We start from the raw sequence: 19639 nt of genomic DNA, 5'->3' as shown, positions 1-19639 counted from the left end.
TTAATATATAACATGTTATTATTGGCTGGTATTGAAGTATTTTATACGTATGGCTAATTCACACATATATCAACTTATCGAGAATTGCATCTGTTTTACTAAAGTATTTAAATTAGATTTGAATATATTTAGATACCATATATACCTCTATTTTGTTTTCTTTTCTTCTTTGAGCTATTCTTTTTAACGATAAAAATAATTGAAATTAATAAGTAAACTATTTTTACTCATTATTTTTAGATTAATATAGGTGTTCGGGCCAGCTTGTACGTGCATCTTGACTAATTTCACGTGCCCTGAAGTTAACGACCATGTAAATCTCCACTGACCCTGAGGTTTGTGGGATTCGAACTGGTGATATCTGGTGTCATAACTCAATTTTTGATCTTTTTATTTTAATTATTTTTATTTTCTAAAAAATGATGAAAAACAAGTAAAAATAAAATAATTGAAGAATGAATTAAAATTTGGGTTAAGAACAACATGATTAGAAGTGTAAAGATTTAATTAAACTCTTGACTAGTTTAATTAATTAAATCAATGGCTTAATTGGAGAATTGATTTAATTAAAATTTAGATTATTTTACTTAATGAAATTAAGAGTTTAATTGAAGAATTAATGAGTTTGAGGACTTAATTAAACTTTGATTTAATTAATTAAATAAATTCAGGGACTTAATTGAAATTAATCCAAGGGTAAAATTAAAAGATTGTTGGGATCAAATTGTTAAATTCCAGAGGCAGGGGTCAAATTGAAAATTCTCATTTTTTTACCGAAACGGCACCGTTGCTAACAGCCGTGCGTCTTCTCCATCCCGCTTCAACAGGGGAGCTCCCGATTCAGCAGGGGAGCTGATAATCTGCAACAAATCCGATCGTGGACCACGTCTCTCGCCCACGATCTCGTCGGGGAAGATAACAGTCCTGTAAAGGCAGGACTGGTTAGAGGCAAACAACTGGGTCTCTATAAAAGGGGCCGAAAATCAGAGGAAAAAGGGGGGGATTCTTTTGGACGAAAAATCAGAGAAAGACGCAGCAACAGGGGAGGAAAAAAACACAGGAGAAGAACAAAGAAAAAACACAGCGACGGGGAGGAGAAAAATAAAACCCAGAAACCAGACGAAGAGCCAGAGCTAAAAAAAAAACAGAGCAGAAATACAGAGTAAAAAAGGCACAAATTCACAGAGAGAAGGAGAGAAAGGGGAGGGGCAACACAGAGAAGAATCAGCCTTGCTATTGTCTTCGTCCCTGCAGAAAAAGAAGAACCCGAAGTCAGTAAAAGAAAAAACTCAGAAAAAACAGAGCAATCAACCCAGAAAAACAGAGCACACAAAACACAACCCAAAAAAAAATACAGAGTCAAGAACGGAGACATCAACCCAAAACAGAGTAAAAAACCAAAAAAAAAAACAGGGCATAAACCAAAAAATATATACACAGAAAAGGAGAGAAAGGCAGAGGGGAGTCACGGATCAGCCCTGTTTTCATCCCTGCAAGAAAACAATTGATCACCGAACCATCGGTTATTGACAGAAAGCAGTCGAACCCACACCGGCGTTGCAGCCTTCTTCACCATCGCCAGAAACGGAAAGCAGTCGAACCCCACCAGCGTTGCAGCCTTCTTCGCAATCTCCAGAAACAGGTGCGCCCGTTTCCATTTGTTTTTGCTCTTCTGTGTTCAAATTGCATTTGAACAGTGCGAAGGTAATTTAATTACCTTCGCGCTGTTGATGCACGCGTGAAAGTGCTTCACGCGTGCATCAGCTGTTTTCTTCTTTGAGCTATTCTTTTTAACGATAAAAATAATTAAAATTAATAAGTAAACTATTTTTACTCATTTTTTTAGATTAATGTGGGTGTTCGGGCCAGCTTGCACGTGCATCTTGACTAATTTTACGTGTCCTGAAGTTAACGACCATGTAAACCTCCAGTGACCCTGAGATTTGTGGGACTCGAACTGGTGATATCTGAAAAGCAAACCCAGAATTTAATCAATTGAGCTACACCTCTCAGAGTTACTATTTATACTTATTTTGAGGAGAATGCTCGCTGTAATTTACTTTGATCACTAACTATATAATATGGAGTATAAAAATTACAAGAATATAATATCAAGAAGTAGAGGAGGTGGCTAAATTAAATTATGCGATGGATGATCATTAATCTTCCTGTGACTATATGTAAGTAGAATTTAAATATGTTAACTTTATATAGAAAACAAATTAGGGTATCAGTGTCGGCAGAAAGGGCGAGACAGTAATATATAAATTATGGAACTATGTGCTTGCAGTGATAATATTATATCCAAAAACAAGGACGTGGGCTTATTAACATGCATTGCTTACAAACACAGCTATAATAGAGTTTTTTACAAGTAATATATACAAACACTAGCTAGGGTCATATATTTATTTTTTTTAAAATGGATATTTTGGTTTGTTCTTTTACATAAAAAATCAAATTTTAAATCAAAAAATTTATGCAAGTCTTTAATTAAATAAATTAATAATTATTTATATCAATAAATAAAAAAACAAATCGTCAATATTAATCGAAAGAAAAAGTAGAAAAATTAAAAGATAAATATGAATTAAAAAATTTGATCAATCAAAATAATTATGTTTATTAAATTTATTTATTAAAATCAATAAAATATAACAAAAATAAAAATACATATGAAATTAATTGAATAAAATAAAAATAGATGAAAATATTATCTAAAGCCCAACATATTATAAGTGTTATTTAAAAATAAATTTTAAAAACTAAAAAATATTGTTAAAAATAGATTTTAAAAAAATTAAAAATTATTATTTTAATAATTTTTCATCACTGCTATATTTAAAACACCCGAACTCGAAGGAGGTGGCGAAAGGGCTACTAATCATGCGATGTATTAATCTTACTGTAACTTGCTTAAAGAATAAAAAATATAAATTTTTTTATTTTAAATTAATATATTTTTTATATTTTCATTCTAATATTAAAATTAATTTTTAAAAAATAAAAAAATATTATTTTAATATATTTAAAATAAAAAATATTTTAAAAAACAAACTTCTAGATAAAACTTGCCACAGTGTGCTTGCAGTGATGATATTATATCCAAAAACAAGGGTAAAACATGATCTCTAATCACACTTGCAAGTTTTGGCATGTCTCACCATCCAATATTAACTACAATATACTAACTTGCTAGTATATAAACCATATACAGATAGGTCACCCCAAAACAAAACAAACAAAAAATCAAAATCACCTCCAATTGTTTGGCCCTCTTTCACTCTCCCAATTCAGCTTCCAGGCCTCTCTCTATACCGTATCCTAAACCTCTCAAACTATATCAATATCCCCAAAAAATGTCCGGCCAGCCAAGTAGCAGGAGACCCACAAAATACACAACGGCCTCCCCAGGGGCAGTGAGTGCTTGACCAAAATCCCGTTGTGGGTTCTAAATGATAGTGCTGCTTGTTATTGTTAAGAGATACGTACTACCTTTTGGTCTTCGTATATTCTTCAATGACAAACTATAGAAGAGACTCCCAGAGGGTAAGAGAATGTGTTGGCATATTCGAAGGTGAGAGTGCCGCCGGTTACCAAAGGCTTTCCATCGTTAACAAGGCAGTCATTGTAGCGAAGGCGCTTGAATATCTTGGGGTCGATGAGGCGAACAGAGCTGAACCAGCCACAGTTGAGGTGAATTCCGGAGATGTCACAACCAGTGGCACACATGTTCATGATCTGAACAGTGTAAGTAGGTATGCCACTGGAAAGAGGGGCTGTGGGTCCCTGACTTACCACTATATCAGCGCTGGTACACTTTTCTCCTATCCTGTTAGGCTCCTCCATTGCCATTGCTGCGTAAAGCAGATGCAAAAAAGAAAAAAAAAGTGAGTTTTTTTATTCAATTCCATGATAGTGAAAGCTATGTTCTCTTTTTATATATATTTAAAGGTAGTCGCACACTTGGCCGCCTCGATGAAACGTAATGTGAACACACCCAGCTGACCCACCAATAAGGGAATCGTCAGCAGACAAAAAATACTTTTTGGAGGTGAATCACAGGAATTATATAGGAAAAAGGAACAGACAAAATTAACTCAAAAGGCTAGATTAGGGTAGGGGTGCATGATGCCTCCTCTATTCAAAGTTCAACGTTTCCCTTCCCCATGTACATCCACTTTCATTGAAATCGAAAACTCGATCAAAACTTTTGGCTCACTCTCTTCGTAATAAACATAAAATAGTTTAACCATGCAAAATCAATCCCAACTGGCATGTCCCAAAACAATTTGCCAAGGCACTGATCGCAAACTTTCAACAAAAAGACTAATAAAAGGTGACAGAAACACGAAGGGATTCTAAATTCCATCAAGAAGATACTCTCAAGAACCCAATTGTTGAAGAAGGGCGGAGAGCAGGGGACCACAGTTTGCCAGCGGTGCACGTTAGCATGAGACGCAACAAAAAAAAAAAAAACACAGACGTGCCCCTCTGACAAATATATCGTACGCACATCTGAATAATGAGACGACGATAATTACTTGCTGGAAAAATAAATAAAAGTTGTTTCACTTGTAAACAAATGGAGTGTCAAAGACTGATAGTTTTCAGGACCGGCCCCTCACAACAATCAACCTACACTCAAAACAATCAAAAACCCACCCACAATTCTTTTGATCCCCATTTATTTCATTTCGAAAATATTAAAAAAAATAAAAAAACCACTTAATTTCTTTTTTGAAATAAAAAAGCAAAATCACAAAATATGAAACCTTACAGCGAACAAGGAGCTTGCGATGTGGGGCAGGGGCCGTGTAGTTCCCTCCCTCGTGAAGAAATACGTGACTCGACGAACCCATGAATCCACCTTCGTCTTTAGCCAAACCTGGAAATTGTTAAAAACAATTGATTAATTAGAAGAATGAAAACAGATAAGATCGATCAGGTATTTTGGATTTTATAAATAAAATAAAAAATGAAGACAAAAAAAAACAAATGGAACAAACATAGAGAACCCCTGATGTCCCAGAAAGAGAGGTCCCCAATCCACCAAAGCATATTAAAAGCAAAGCAGAACCGACCACAACAATAATTTAAAAATGATGATAATAGTAATAATAAATCATTCGTTTTCGTCGGAATCCATAAAAATAAATAAAAAAATCAGGGACGAACCAGAGGAAAATGAAAACGTGGATAGTAGTATAGCGAGCAAGAAGATCATCACCAAAACGACGCCGATTGTCTTCGAAACCACAGTTGTCATCGTCGAAGAAGGAAAACTCATTGAGACTCAAAAAACCAAAAAGGAACCAAAAGCTTCTCTTCTCTTTCTCTTCTCTTCTTCCTCTTCTTGAAACTCTCAAAAGAAAAGGCGTCTCCAAGAAGTCAAAGACTATAAGATAGACTGACTAGTGATAATAACAGCTCGAAACTCAGTGAAAACAAAACGAGTGAGTCTGGCTCGGAGATAGCTTTGGTTTATGATAAGATGTTTCTCTCTCTATCTCGCTGTCTTTCTCTGAAATCTGCATCAAAGAACGAGGGAGATGTTATTATTCATTAGTCGTCGTGTGTGTGTGTATTTCACATCAAAGAACAACCGTCAGATTATAAAAGAAACAAATGGTTGAGATTTGACTTTCAAAACAGCTAAGACGACGACTACTACTACCTATAAAACCTGTCTAGGTCGCGGTCTCACGAGGGAGGGAGAAGATGCTTTTCAAAACAAGACTAAACGACGGCGATTTGCAGCAGAGCTGGAAACAAAGCATGAAAAAGGAGGAAGAACAAAATAGCAAGAGTTTTCAAAGGAGGAAGTTGTTGAAGGAAGAGAAAGGTGTTTGGTTGTGATAGAAAAGGAAAACATGTATTTTCCAGGAAAACTTTATTTGAAAAAAACAAAAAAAAACAAAGCAATGACAGCTACTGCTAGAAACAGCGGAATTTACTGCGCTATAACAGTGTAGACAAAACACACAGAGAGAGAGGTTTAAGAGACAAAAATTGCAGAGACAGAGAGAGAGAGAGGATCGTTAAAGCCAGAAATGACAAAACATCAGAATCCTCCTCTAAACACTGCATTTATACCTCATACTCTTTAAATACACCGTATACAATTACGTACATCCATACAAATGGTGTGTATGTGTACAGCATACGTACTCAGGTTACGGAGCGTTCACTGATTCTTCCTTCTTCACCCCCGAGAGAGATCCATGCAGAACAATCAACACCGAAACGCGTGCGTTTTGTTGATGACAGAGAGAGAGATTAGGGTTTGGTTTGAAGGCTCGGTTTTTGAGTTGAGAGAGAGAGAGAGGGAGAGAGAGAGCAAATGCTGTGTGTATTTGTAGCTCTGCTTTTTTTTTTTTATGATTGATTAAGGGTTAACTAGGGTCAGGGTTAAAGCGTGGAGTGAACGTGGGAGTTTTGACTGTGAATGGTTGGTTTTTTAACTGGGGTTAAAATGTGCACGTGGTTGTGTTACTTAAGGAGGATGGATATTGATAACGACGACGATGACGACGGATATTAAATTAAGCAAGGGGTGAGAGGGAAGAGACAAACAACATTGCTCGTGTGGGTTGACAGTTACAAGAATCTAATCATGATTCCGAGCTATGGGTTCATTGCTCTGTTCATTCCACTGTTAACAATGCCCGCCTCGGCTCAAGCCAGTTCATGTTGATTTCGAGCTGAATCGAATTACTTTGATTTTTATATTTCTATGAGCATATGATCAACGCATAGCAAGAATGATATTGCAAAATACAAATAAAATCGATACCCAGAAAACCATATATGTTTATAATAAACCCTCGAGAATATCTGAAACTTGGCTCTTCTCAAGTATAAATCAGGAAGTCACATATTCTTTCGACATCTGCAAAAGCATGTCTCGTGAAAAGGATGAACAGCCGGAATGTGAGGGAAACTTTTTATTTTGGTTGCTTTCTTGGATGCTCACGGAGGTTTTGACTTGATGACAGTAAATGAAGCTCAAACGATGTGGGTCTTGTATTTTTGTGGGTATTCTTTGATGGTGACTTTAGATGCTCACGGAGGTGTTCCAGCGCAGGCGTCGAGAAGAATATACTGATACAAATTAGCTTCTTCTTCTTCTTCTTCTGTCATTGACCCAACACTACCATGTCAAAGTCGGACGATATTGGAGGCAAACATAATTCGTGAGAAATGGCTACACAAGACCTTGAGGAGGTGGAGAAGATCTAAACCTAATATATATATACAAATTATTTTATTATTTTGTTGAATAGTAAATAATAGTTGTACAATAAATATCTGTCTGGATATTTGAAATTTGATGAATAAGATATAAATATTTAATTTTTTTATTTAAAAAATAATAAATAGGACATGAAAATAAAAAATTCCAACATGTGAATTCCTAATTTTATCCATGAATTTAACAACCATCACAGAAGGCAACCTTCTTCGGTTGGGTAAACAGTTAAAAACTTAAGAGAATTTAATGGGTATTTAGAAGTATGGTAATTTATTTTTTAAAGTATTTTTTATTTGAAAATATATCAAAATAAAATTATTTTTAATATCAATATATTAAAATAATTTAAAAACAAGATAAAAATATTAATTTAAAAATAATAATAATAAATTGAATTATTTTAAAAAATATTTTTAAAATAAAAAAACAAAAGAGGACGTAAACTTATAACTAGTGATCCATTGTTTTTACGACAGCTGATTTGCGGTTGCCGTTTTGGTTTCATAGTGGGGAATTTTTTGGTTGTAAGTTTGGGCATTGCTCGAGCAAGGAGAATAAGGAATTGGAGTACAGTTGGTTTTTGTTACACTAATGTTGTTTTCTGAACTACTTTTAAGTATTTAATTTTTTTTAAAATGGAAATAAATATTTTAATAAAAATTGTTTTTTTACAATAGGCGGTTGAGATTCGAAATCTGAAAGATAACTCGGAGAGCAAACCCACTTTATAACCAAGTTGGATCCTCAAAAGTCAAAAGTAAAAGATGATTTGCTACCATTACTTTCTCTACTAAACAGTGAAGCATTTCTTCTTCTTTTTTTTTTTTCAAGTTTACAAACTTTTTTTAAAAAAAATTATATCCTTTCAATTCTTTTCTTTTAATTTTATATTTTAATATTTTATTAAATAAAAAATAATTTATTAAAAATAGTTAAAAAAAACAAAATTTTTAAACCGTACAGTCCATAATTTAAGTCATAATTTTACAAGTTAAGCCTAAAAACCCGAGTTGATTTAATTTATTGCCATCTTAATATTAAAAAAAATATATATCATCTTAAATTTTTTTAAAAATCAAATATCATCAAGTCAACTGAATCATATTAAATCAATTTTTATATGAATTAATTTTAAAATTAAACTAATTAATGAATCGGATCAAGAAATCATGCTGTGCTTTTAGGTATTCATCCATGGTGACTAGAGGAAGCTACTTCTAAGCATCGGAAAAAAGGTTAGACATCAGCATATCATGTTAAATATAAACCATGACATCCGCTATGCGTTTGCTTTACGAGGGATCTTGTTTTTTAAGCCCAATAAGTAGTCTCGGTAATTAAATTTTAATTTTAATGTTGAGATTATAGGTTTGAATTTTATAATTAACCCGGTAATTTTTTTTTAAATCATTGTCAAATATCAAGAAAATGGTGTGGTTAAAAAATTATATATATCTTTCTTTGATTATCTAGCTTGAATCTTTTGAAACATTTTATAAGAACAACAAGGAATGGCACCTTGCACCCAAAAAAAAAAAAGTAATAATCAACCTATCAATTATTATTATTTTGAGTCGATCCACCATATGCTATCCCGCATCATCTAATTTTTAATTATTTTATGAAAAAATATTTTAGTATATCCTTATATATTTATCCGCATGGAACAACCCACGAGTTGTATTGCAGTAATTTAAATTTTTTTATAGTGAAAACCATTGACGAGAGAGTCCTCTATTCTGAAAACAAAGGAGGGAATTAAATTTTGGAAGAGAAAAGGAAAGGCATGATTCTGAAGCTACATGGGCTGAAAACAATGGTATAAAAAACAAACAGCTCAGATTTGAGTTTTAAATAAGCTAATTGAAACTCATTGTAATATTTAATTCAACAAATAATAAAGATTCAAGTGAAAACCTACTTCAAGGAGAGAGGGAAATAAAGGGGGTTTCAAATGGAGTTTTTAAAAATTTTAATTTTCTTCATTTTAAATTAATTTTTTAAGTGTTTTTATATTGTTTTGATGTAATTATATCAAAAATATATATATTTTTAAATATTATTTTTAAATATTTGCAAGTAAAAAACATTTTGGAAAACAATTATTATTACTATCCCAAACTACCCCAAAATTCCACGAGTAAAAACAAGATTTGACGTGATTAAATAAAACTAGTATCAGGAAAATACATAAATAGTATTGGAAAAATATATAAAGTTTAATTTCTAAACTCAATCCCGAAACCCCTTATATATCATCTCTCATAAACAAGGCCGGGACAAACATTTAGGATTGGAGGGTCAAAAAGAAAATAAGTGATTTTTGAAGGTGCAAACCATGTTTTTCCTATAAAATAAGCTTTAAACCTGAAGGGGATAATTAAAAAAACATCAAAATTTTAGAACTAAAAGTGTAACATTTTTCAAATTTTAGAGGGAGTCATAGCCCCAACCATTAACCACCCAACATAATTCCACCTCTACTCATAAACTCGAAGAAATCCTCATTGATGTCACATTTTACAAGCATGATTGATATCATGTTTCTAAATCCAGCCTATGAACGCCTTCTGTAGTGAATGGGCTCTAGATGATTTTTCTCTGCGTGCGAACTAGCCCCCGACTAACCAATCAATGCTTGACGCTGGTGTGGTTATGAACTGGATTCAAATAAAAATCAGTGTTAATTATTTTACAGCCAGCTTCCCAAGATGATCAAACCCAATTTCGAGTTCAATAGGCCTTGAACTGGAGAATAGTTAGTTACATTTTGGGCGAGCAAAATTCAGATCAACTCACAGCTGGTACCAGGAAATGCTAGCTAAAAGAGATGCATGCAGTTAATATGGCAAGTGACTCATCTACCATTGTGATTGTCCAAACTCAATTAACAGGGGATGCATGCAGGACTTGTATACATTATTTACAAAACTCAATCAATGCAGCACTGACTACAGCTAAGATATGGGACCTCTCACAACCATAAATGAAGCTCTTCTCCTCCCCGATTCATCAAATCGGAGGACATGAGCCTGAACAAAATTTGGTAGCCAACACCGAAACTACAGCTTCCCAAGCAATTGCTGCAAAGAGAGAGAAGGATACCAGGGCCAGGTGCAGGAGAAAGGAATGGTCAGTGGTTAGCAGATTTTGAAAGCCCAAATATGTCTCTGCTTAAGGTCACGATGAAGACCAGACACTAAATAGAGGAAGATCAGTCTGCACAAGATATAGCTGGTGGAAGAGATTGATATACAGAGCTCTCAACGTCCTTTGAGATAAGGAGATTTCATCTTCTCCAACAGCCTGACCTTGTCAAGCAACTCTTGAATGGTATTTGATGCATCCTGCAGAGATACAACTCATGAGTTGTCCATCTATGATCAATAAGAAGAAAACATTCAAAAAGCACGGACAACAAGTTCCACCCAGTGGTGAAAAGGGGGAGAGGTGATGCAGATAACCTTAAGCTTCTTTCTCAAATTCTCCTCCTCCTGGTCTCGCCTGACCCTCTCCTCTGAGAATATATCAATCAGACTTTCCTGTTCCTTGTTCAATTCTTCAAGCTTTCGCTGCGCTTCCTGCAACTGAAGAAGCAGAGAGAGATTTGAAGTTTCAGGACAACTCAAATTCATCAAGTCATGAAGAAAACAATAGCACCAACAACATATCACTTGGAATCCTGTATTCTCAATATCCCATCCAGCACAGTAACCAATGATAGGTGGAGATTTTGCATACCTGTATCTCAAGAGATTTACACTTCTCACACTGAGAGCCATTCCTGTACTCCCCTCGAGTCTCTCCTTCCAATTTCTCTAATCTGCAAACAAAGAAACGAGTTAAATAAAATAAGATGTGGCACAGTTCTTAAAAAACAGAGGGAGAAAACCGACCTTTCTTTTAGTTCACGATTCTCTTGTTTCAAATGAACAAGGGCAAGCACATCGGATTCTGAAAAGGAACAATCCATCTTATCAACATCACCCACCTGTCAATTGAACAGCCTTAATATGATTTCTATCAACTTCAATACAACAAGCACAGAAGCCCAAAGAAAGGGTGCAAAACCTACGTTCTCATTTTTATCATTTAATAAAGATGAATGATAAGGAAATAAGTCACTTGACAACATGTAGCGCTTGAAAGATGACCAAGCCTTTCTGTAGACTATAATCACAAATACAGATGTGCCCTAAGATTTCAACAGTAGAAGAATCTTTGCCAGCTATCATTAACATTTTCTGCTTCTTTTCCAATAGTTCTGGAAGTATGACAAAGTAGATAGCTTAATGACCGAAGAGTGTCTGATTAACTTCAGACAGGGAACTCATCAAAGTAGCTTTCTTTCTCTAAAACTGCCATCTGGACTCATATTGGGAATAAGATCCCACATTGTAAAGAGGGATAAAAAGGATAGCATTGGAAAATATCACCAGCTAAAAACACTATTTCATAAATGAAGCACGTAAATTGGCATAAACTTCATAACACAAATACCTTTGTTTGGGATCTTGTGACAGTATGAACAGTCCCCCCTCCAGACATGCAATCATGCTGAGATCCAGAATCTTCCATGCATGAAGACGACTGAGTTGCATGCAACCCATCTTTCTCAAAAGACTTGTTGGTAGGAGTGGTCCTTTGAGTGCTCCCATTTGCTTTTCTTACAGGAATAGCAACACAGTCATCATCTTCACTGCTAACATCCTGAGCAGGAGGTGATGGTCCAGGCGATATGGTGCTTTTTCCAAATTTGGTTGGGGTATTTGTTCTAACATTCACTTTGTTGGAGGCATGCCCATTGCCATACCCATGGTCGGAATGTGAAGGGGATATCTTACTGCCCAAGGAAGTATACTTCTTTCTAGAATGAGAAGATGTGGGTGGTTGATAGCCAGGAGAAGTTTCTACAAAGGAAAGACAACTTCGTGTGAGATTTGGGGGGGTAATAAGAAAGCATTCAAAACTAGTAAGCAATTAAAACAAGACAATGCCTGATACAAAAGATCATATACTTAGAAACAAAAAAGGCTCCCAAAATATACCTATATCTGAGAACTCATTTATGAGTTTCTTATTTCGCCTTGGAGCATAACCAATTTTGTGACAGTAAGTGCTCCTAACAAAGTAGTTAACAGCAATTAATCACATTTAAGCCTAACATATCCAGGAGCAATTAATAACAATCAGTTAAGAGACATAAACAACACACCAGTATTGTTTTTGCATTTGTACTAATCGAGCTTCTAGTCTTGCAAGAACTGTTGTGCGTTCAAATCCTTGCTTATCATGAGCTGGCTCAACAAAATTAGCTTCCAACACACCTGTCAGAAGAGAAGGAATCATCATGTTTCCAAAACATTTGCTAGTCATTGATAGTTGGAGATGTAGAATGCAATTTTTTACCTATTACTCCACGTCCATCACTTCCTGCGGCATTCCAAAGCCTCCAAAATGGCTATAAAACAGCAGTGCTTATTAAGAACAATTGAAATCAACTAATTGTTTGGCAAACTCAAATCACAGCAACTAACGCCTAGGGATTTGAATGTTTGTTGATAATTCATATGCATGCTATTAAGTACATCTAAGAGGTATTAACATGGTAATTACTTCCCATCAGCATGCTTTAAAGGACATGATGATTGGAAAAGAGAAGGATAGTATTTAAAATGCATTATCAGCAAATTTAAGAGTGGAACATTAAAATTTTGGTTGGCATTTTTTGTAAGTTGCAAAACTCAAAAATGTCACATCCAATGATCTATGCAATTCATTTTTTCCACAATCCTTCATTACCCCAAGATATTTCTTCCCATTGTCCAACTTTTACATGATTTTTCAAATCAAAACAAAGTATAAGTTCAAACACATTGTTAATACCTCTAGCTCTTGCCATGGGACACTAATCAATCTACACATAGTTCAAATAAACTTGCCCGTCCATAGTTCATTAACAAAATGAGAAATGGAGCATGGTCGGAACTTTTTGACGACCATATTCTAAGCCTATCCATCCATTCTGGAAAATACACAAGCACACAAAAGCTTGAACAAAGAAAATGAGTCAAGCATCAAAAATAAATGAACACAACAATAATAATAAATAAATAAATACAAATGCATCATAATGCATTGAGTGTCACATTATCACTTAAGTTTTTAAAAAGAAAAAAAAATCAATGATAATTTATATTAAAGCAAAACAAACCTTAATTAGTCGATTTTTGTGATAAACGTTGAATCCTTGAACATCAATATGATGCTTTGCATCCTTCACAAAGCCAATAGTGACAACAGCAGTCATCTGCTGACAATAGATGCAAGTAATTAGCACCAGAATAAGAAAAGAAGAGAACTATATAAACAAGTTCAGCTGCATTACATTTGTGTCTTTTGGGACACCATCTGCGCCAGGCTGTGGCCGATATGTTACCTCCTGCGATAGCATCATATCATTCACTATATTGTGGTGCTCAACATCTTTCCCACGGAGAATGATTCGAAAGCTGGAAGGCAGTCTGAGATAGAGAATTGAGGCATAATTCTGGAGGTTGACATGGAAGAGGATAAGCATCAATCAATTACATAATAAAAGAGAGATCTGGTGATCTTTAAAGCAGCCAAAAAGGTAAGCCTCTTTAATAAAGCAGAAATTGATCAAGCCATATTAATTCCACAAAGTTAAACAAGTCACAAATGGAGTTATTTAGATTACTCAATGCATCGCTAGAGGTCAAATGAAAACCCAATATGCTGCCCAGGCTGATGGGACTTGACAGAACAAACATGATGAATTGATACAAGTATATAACCAATAAATATAAAATTTAAGTTGAAACTAAAATCTTTTCACAATCCATCCTTCAATTATTGGACAACCAAACATCACAATCGTTCCTTACCCTCAAGACCCATTAAAGAATCTCCACTTTATTCAATTTGTTTCCTATCATTCTTCATATTTCCTATTCTTTTTTTTTTCTAAGGAGTAAAATAGATAAAAAACACCTATGCAACACTAAACTTATGAATTGAATAATTACCAGCATAAGAATTTTCAAATTACATTGTTTCAGGAAAAAAAAGTGTTTTTTCAAACGTTTAAAAAATTTCACATCAAGTTTTTCAAAGACTCGAATAATAAATCTTGATTATATTGAAAGGTAAAAAAATGGTATATTCGTAGCTAGTTTGATTTTTTTTATCACTATGCTTTATACAATTCCACAAGTTAAAAAATGAAAATCCTATGCATGGCACTCAAACAAAACTAGTTCTATTAGGATTAAGTGTTGCCATTTACAAGAACAAAAAAAAGTACAAAACACAAAAGCATAGAAATAATGGTGTGAAGGGATTAGCTAAATCAATCTATTAAAGTAGAAAAACATGGATTACAGAACCAAAAATTGACCAGTCAGATAAATCACAGATACTCTTAACAGATGTGAAGAATTAAAGAAATCAAAATTCTGATCATAGAAAAAAAGAAATTAATCATCTGAATCATACAAAACAGTATAGAGGGATTAGCTACCCTTAATGAGTGCCTATAAGTAAGGAAGTGTCTGGAATTGGGAAACTCTTTCGCCATTTTTATATGCTTCTCATCTCGATTGACACCTCTTAGTTGGATATCCTGTCAGATTATACACCACATAAAAATACTCTCCAAATGATCAATTTCAAAATCTTATTTGAAATGCGTTAGAAATTGAAGACATACATGAGGATCACTGTCAAAATCAAGTTCCAACAATCCCTGGTCATCCTCCCAAAGATTGTATATAATTATTCGCGTCCCATGATCTGACATAAGATTAAACTATAAAGTACAAAAACAAGAAGTTAATAAAAAAATTACAGCGAGAACATGATAAATACAAGTGGTCACAATTGAGCTGCCACATGAGGTAAGTTTGACAAGAAGAGAGAATCACAATTGAAAAAAGGAAGCAGAAAATGATATGCAGGAAGTAGAGAATACTGTGAAAAGTAGACCACCAAAGAGTAATCATGCAAACCGAAGAAAGTAGACAAAAGAGGAGAGGAGGTGCAAGGGCACATTAGTTTTTGTTCTTTTTTTACAGTTCATCAGTAGAAAATACCTGACGAAGAAGGTCTGCCTCGCTGGAAAATGGAGACCAACAAACTATCGTCTCTACATTTCTATTCCAATCACTAGCAGAGTACCGTATCATCCTGCTCCATTCCCGCCCCTTTCTTTGAAAGTCAAGCTTCATAATAATTCAAAAAACAATAAAGATTAGAAGCACATTATTTCATTAAAGATTAGAAGCACATTATTTCATTAGAGGCTTCTGGTTATTCATCTACAAGAAAACTGTGATCCACACTCCATAGTTCACACATAAAACTAATAGAAACATAAATGGAGAAAAGTTGAGAGTTACAACAGTGACTAAGGTGTATCGTTAACATGCAATCGAGACTGGACAGTTGCATGTTGTCACCAAGATAGAAAACAAATAAGTACGAGAACCAAACTTTGGGCATTCCTCTTAACAAGATCTGTTTGTCTAAATTTCAATTTTAGCTAGTATAACCTAATGTCAACAACTCCAATTGACAATCACGTGCAATACAGAAACGTTGGCTATGCATGCAACACTGCAGAGTACACAACTCAACAAAAAAAAAAACAGTAGTAACTCAGCACCATAGTGAAGACACAGAGTTCATTCATTCTCTAATTGAAGTAATGCATGCAGATACCAAAATGCAATACCACAGTATGAAAATGAGTGGTTTTTCTTAAATGCAACTTTAAACACAATTACGAACAGTGTAAAGATTAAAGATCCTACAGAACCAAAATGTGACTCTATAGGAAGAAAATGAAAAGTTTTACCAAACTGCACCGCAATTTTCTCAAATAGTACCCAACTTGAAAAATCTAACTACTACTGTAAGCAACTCATCAATTTTGATAACAGTTGAGAACTATACAGAATAGCATACGATATGTGAAGGTGAAGCCATTGGAAAATGTGGCCCCAGGAGAGCCAACCACTTCTATGCATAAAGAAAGGACCAATCAAAAAGATCACACAGCAAAGATACTGGTCATCCTTAAAGATATCTCGAGTTGCAGCTACATATGTGGATAAGATGACAATGTTTAATTTATAAACAAATTCTTCCAATGCATTATAATGTTCAATTTTAGTACCATGGGCACCACAATATCTTCTTTCCCCGTGCTCCTCAAAAAAGTGTATGATAGCAATCCAATGCTCTGTGTAGGACTGAAACCAAACAGAAAAAACAGTCAACATTCACCATCCATATGAAGAAAATGCAACACAAATGACATGATCATAAAGAAAAACACAGGTCAAACCTTTTTCCATCTTTTCCTGGACAACGTGAAAACACAATGACATCTGCTCCAAGCCTCATGGTACTTGTCTTAAATCCATTGCCATCTGAATAAAAACAACATAAGCGGTTTAAAAAACTACAAAACAGAAAAATAAAATGGATGCATCTTTTCCAAATAATTGACGGTTTACATTGTCCAATGGTGTTCGCCACTTTGCTTTTTGCAGAATAACCCAAGGACATGCATTGTCGCATTTTATCTGGATCCATTCCACCGCCATTATCTACAACAAAGAACAGAAGCATCCCAAAGATACCACATTATGTATATAATAGGATCATCGAGAAAAAAGTCTCAGAAGAGGAAAACATGACATGAAGCCTCAAAAAATATTCTCAGAAGAGATTATATCATGAAGCTGTTTGTGAGTATGAAAATTATATTTGAGGAAAACAAGCCCCTCCAACATTAACATAGAATTGCATATATGTCAAAGTAACACCTACAATATCACCAGTGATCCATATAATTCTAACATAACTAGACCCAACAAAGATAAACACAAGCTAAGCAAAGGTAAGCAAATACCTTCAATCAAAAGCATTCTGCTGCGATCCTTCTTACTTTCAACCATATCTATGTTAACAAACGTAGCTCCATTGCCAAACTAACACAAAAACAAATACAACCATCAAAAAAATGAAAAAAACAATTCTACTTCCCAAGCTTCACAACACAAAAGTAACCCATAAAAAAAATACCTCATCCAATGCATTGTCCATAAGTTCCGCAAATGCTGTAAAAAGGGGAAGGATAAACGAAATCATAGCAAACCAAAACAAACTAATCAATTTCATGCCATGTCTAGTATAAAAAGGAAAAGAGAAAATCATGCTGCATGAATAAGCAAATTAGGTAAGTTTACCTCCAAGTGCCCATTTATGACTAGTTGCATTAGAATGCAAAAATTTTGGATGAACCCTAACACGATCCATTCCACCTACATATAGTAAAAACATTTACCATCACAATCACTTCTTCATACATTACCATTAACAATAAAAACTCTTTCAAAAAAATAGTAAAAAAATTGCAAATATAGCATGCAGAGAAAGCAAGAGATTACCAGAAGATAAATCCCAATTAGCATGAGGAGCACCCTCATAATCACCCGCTTTCCAGAATTGCTTGCTGCTTTGACCAATCAAATTCACCATCGTACTCTCCGTCGACTCCACCACAGCCATCTCCGCTTCAGTGGGCGGCTCTGAAGACGGCGGTTGCGGAAGTGGAGCGAGAAACCCCAACGGCAACACAACACCTAAATCATCCAAATTCCTTCTCCTCTTCTTCTTCTTCTTCATCTCAGAACCTCCATCACCACCATTAGAGTCCCACTGTCTCTTAGAGACAACGCTGTTTCCATCTAACTCGGTTTCCGACTCACTGTCACTACCGCTACTGCTTTCACTGCTGCTACTGAGTTCGATGACGGCGTCTGGAACTCCCGAAACGGTGGCGTTTTGTCGATTAGGTGAAGGTTCAAGAATCTCTTGCTTTACATTACCAATACCATCCATGATGATTAAAAATTAAACAGAGAACTTCAATAAAATCTTTTCGCAGTGGCTTTTCGCTATGCTTCGCTTTGCATGAGATTTTTTAACAAAAAGAGAGAAAGAAAAGAAAGGAGTATTTCTTTCCTACGGCAGAATGTGAAGCGTTGGAGAGAAATAAACAGCCAGCCGTATCGTTTTCCTCTTTTGGTTTGTTGTTGTCGTTTTGTATTCGATTGATTTGGCAGGGTCCATGAATCGAAATTTTTTTCATATTTATATTTATTAAATAAAAAAATATATATTATTTATCAAATTTTAAATATTCAACAGTATTATTTATAGTATTATTTATTATTTATTATTTAATAATATATATACACACACACAAATATATGTTAAATAATAAGATTATAAATATTATATCTAAGTTTTGAATTTAAAAAATAAATGAAACTTTATTCCTATTGATATATGATAAGTTTAAAACAATTTTAGAAGGAGATAAAAAATAAAGCAATTTAATTAAGATAAAATAATGTACATCAGTATGTTAAAATTACCAAAAAAAACACTTAAAAAATAAATTTAATATTTTTAAAAATAAAAAATACTTTTAAAAATATTTTAAAAAAAAAAGAAGTTGTGCCAAACACTCATAGGAGTGTAATTTTATAGCAAACATTTTTTTTTTTCTTTTAAGTTTCTATTTTTTAAAAATTCAGATAATTGAAGTCCAATAATTAATTTGTTAACCAACATTTTGCGGTGGTTGAACAAGCATGGCCCCTAGGTTTACCCTCATAAAGTAGGCTGGCGACCTAATTTGTTGACTTTAACATCATCTAGGAAGAAATAAATGAAAAGGCCAAGGAGCTCTGCTATAGGCAAAGGTCAATTTTATCAGCTAGGAAGAGAGTCAAGAAACCCGACTCGTGAAAATTCTACGCTTTCCTTTGTTCATGCTCCTTTGACGTCGTGGCTGAGTCAAATGCCTCGGGAGGATATGGATTAATTTTTTAAAAAAATTTATATATAAATACATCAAACTAATTTAAAATTACTATAAAAATTAATTTAAAATAAAAAAAATAAAAATTTTAACAAAAAAATAGGTTGAGATTCACTTTCAAACACCTCTTAAATCTTGTTGAGGTTGTTCAGTATTATTATGGCAGGGTTGATTTTTAAAATAATATTTTTTAAAACTTTTAAAATTTATTTATCCTATTAATAAAACATAAAAAAAAATTATTAAAAAAATATTTTTAAAATACAAAATTAAACAGTATAAAATTTTGAATTAATGGAGATATCAAAGGCGGCAAAGAACATGTTTTACAACTAATGGATACCATCACGCAAACATTGTTTGAGCCACAATGTTAGCGAACTTGGATCCGACCCGATAATTGACCCGATCCCTCCATCAAATCAGGTTACCAAGTCAGTGGATTATAGGGTGGATTTACCGGT

The 19639-nt window shown here is 34.1% G+C and overlaps 2 protein-coding genes and 1 long non-coding RNA gene across 4 annotated transcripts; all 3 read right to left on the bottom strand.

Moving 5' to 3' along the window:
• Positions 1-1102: 1102 nt before the first annotated feature.
• On the bottom strand, positions 1103-1729 carry LOC127904390 (uncharacterized). Its single transcript, XR_008057521.1, has 2 exons — positions 1437-1729; positions 1103-1248 (listed from the first exon to the last, which is right to left on the bottom strand). It is a non-coding gene; the product is annotated as an uncharacterized LOC127904390 (long non-coding RNA).
• A 1329-nt stretch (positions 1730-3058) lies between these two features.
• Positions 3059-6362, bottom strand: LOC7456622 (protein TAPETUM DETERMINANT 1). Of its 2 annotated transcripts, none has more exons than XM_002321691.3 (4): positions 6172-6362; positions 5179-5531; positions 4781-4888; positions 3059-3857 (listed from the first exon to the last, which is right to left on the bottom strand). In XM_002321691.3, the coding sequence occupies exons 2-4, from the start codon at positions 5288-5290 to the stop codon at positions 3517-3519; spliced, it is 561 nt and encodes a 186-aa protein (XP_002321727.2). In that variant the 5' UTR covers positions 5291-5531; positions 6172-6362; the 3' UTR covers positions 3059-3516. The 2 variants fall into 2 exon arrangements, with proteins under 2 accessions (XP_002321727.2, XP_024442236.1); XM_024586468.2 differs by lacking the exon at positions 6172-6362 and adding an exon at positions 5678-6129.
• A 3543-nt stretch (positions 6363-9905) lies between these two features.
• On the bottom strand, positions 9906-18357 carry LOC7456621 (protein MICRORCHIDIA 7). Its single transcript, XM_024586920.2, has 20 exons — positions 17734-18357; positions 17533-17607; positions 17369-17403; positions 17196-17274; positions 16798-16890; positions 16626-16710; positions 16455-16530; positions 15370-15498; positions 14988-15086; positions 14799-14900; positions 13644-13805; positions 13470-13565; positions 12665-12716; positions 12471-12582; positions 12304-12377; positions 11756-12165; positions 11152-11246; positions 10997-11078; positions 10720-10842; positions 9906-10602 (listed from the first exon to the last, which is right to left on the bottom strand). Exons 1-20 carry the CDS (start codon positions 18185-18187, stop codon positions 10519-10521), a joined length of 2517 nt encoding a protein of 838 aa, XP_024442688.2. The 5' UTR covers positions 18188-18357; the 3' UTR covers positions 9906-10518.
• Between the last annotated feature and the right edge of the window lie 1282 nt (positions 18358-19639).

Source organism: Populus trichocarpa, chromosome 15 (assembly GCF_000002775.5).
Source record: "Populus trichocarpa isolate Nisqually-1 chromosome 15, P.trichocarpa_v4.1, whole genome shotgun sequence".
NCBI lineage: Eukaryota > Viridiplantae > Streptophyta > Magnoliopsida > Malpighiales > Salicaceae > Populus > Populus trichocarpa.
The sequence above is the reverse complement of the archived record's forward strand: the minus strand, read 5'-3'. Positions and strand labels throughout refer to the sequence as shown.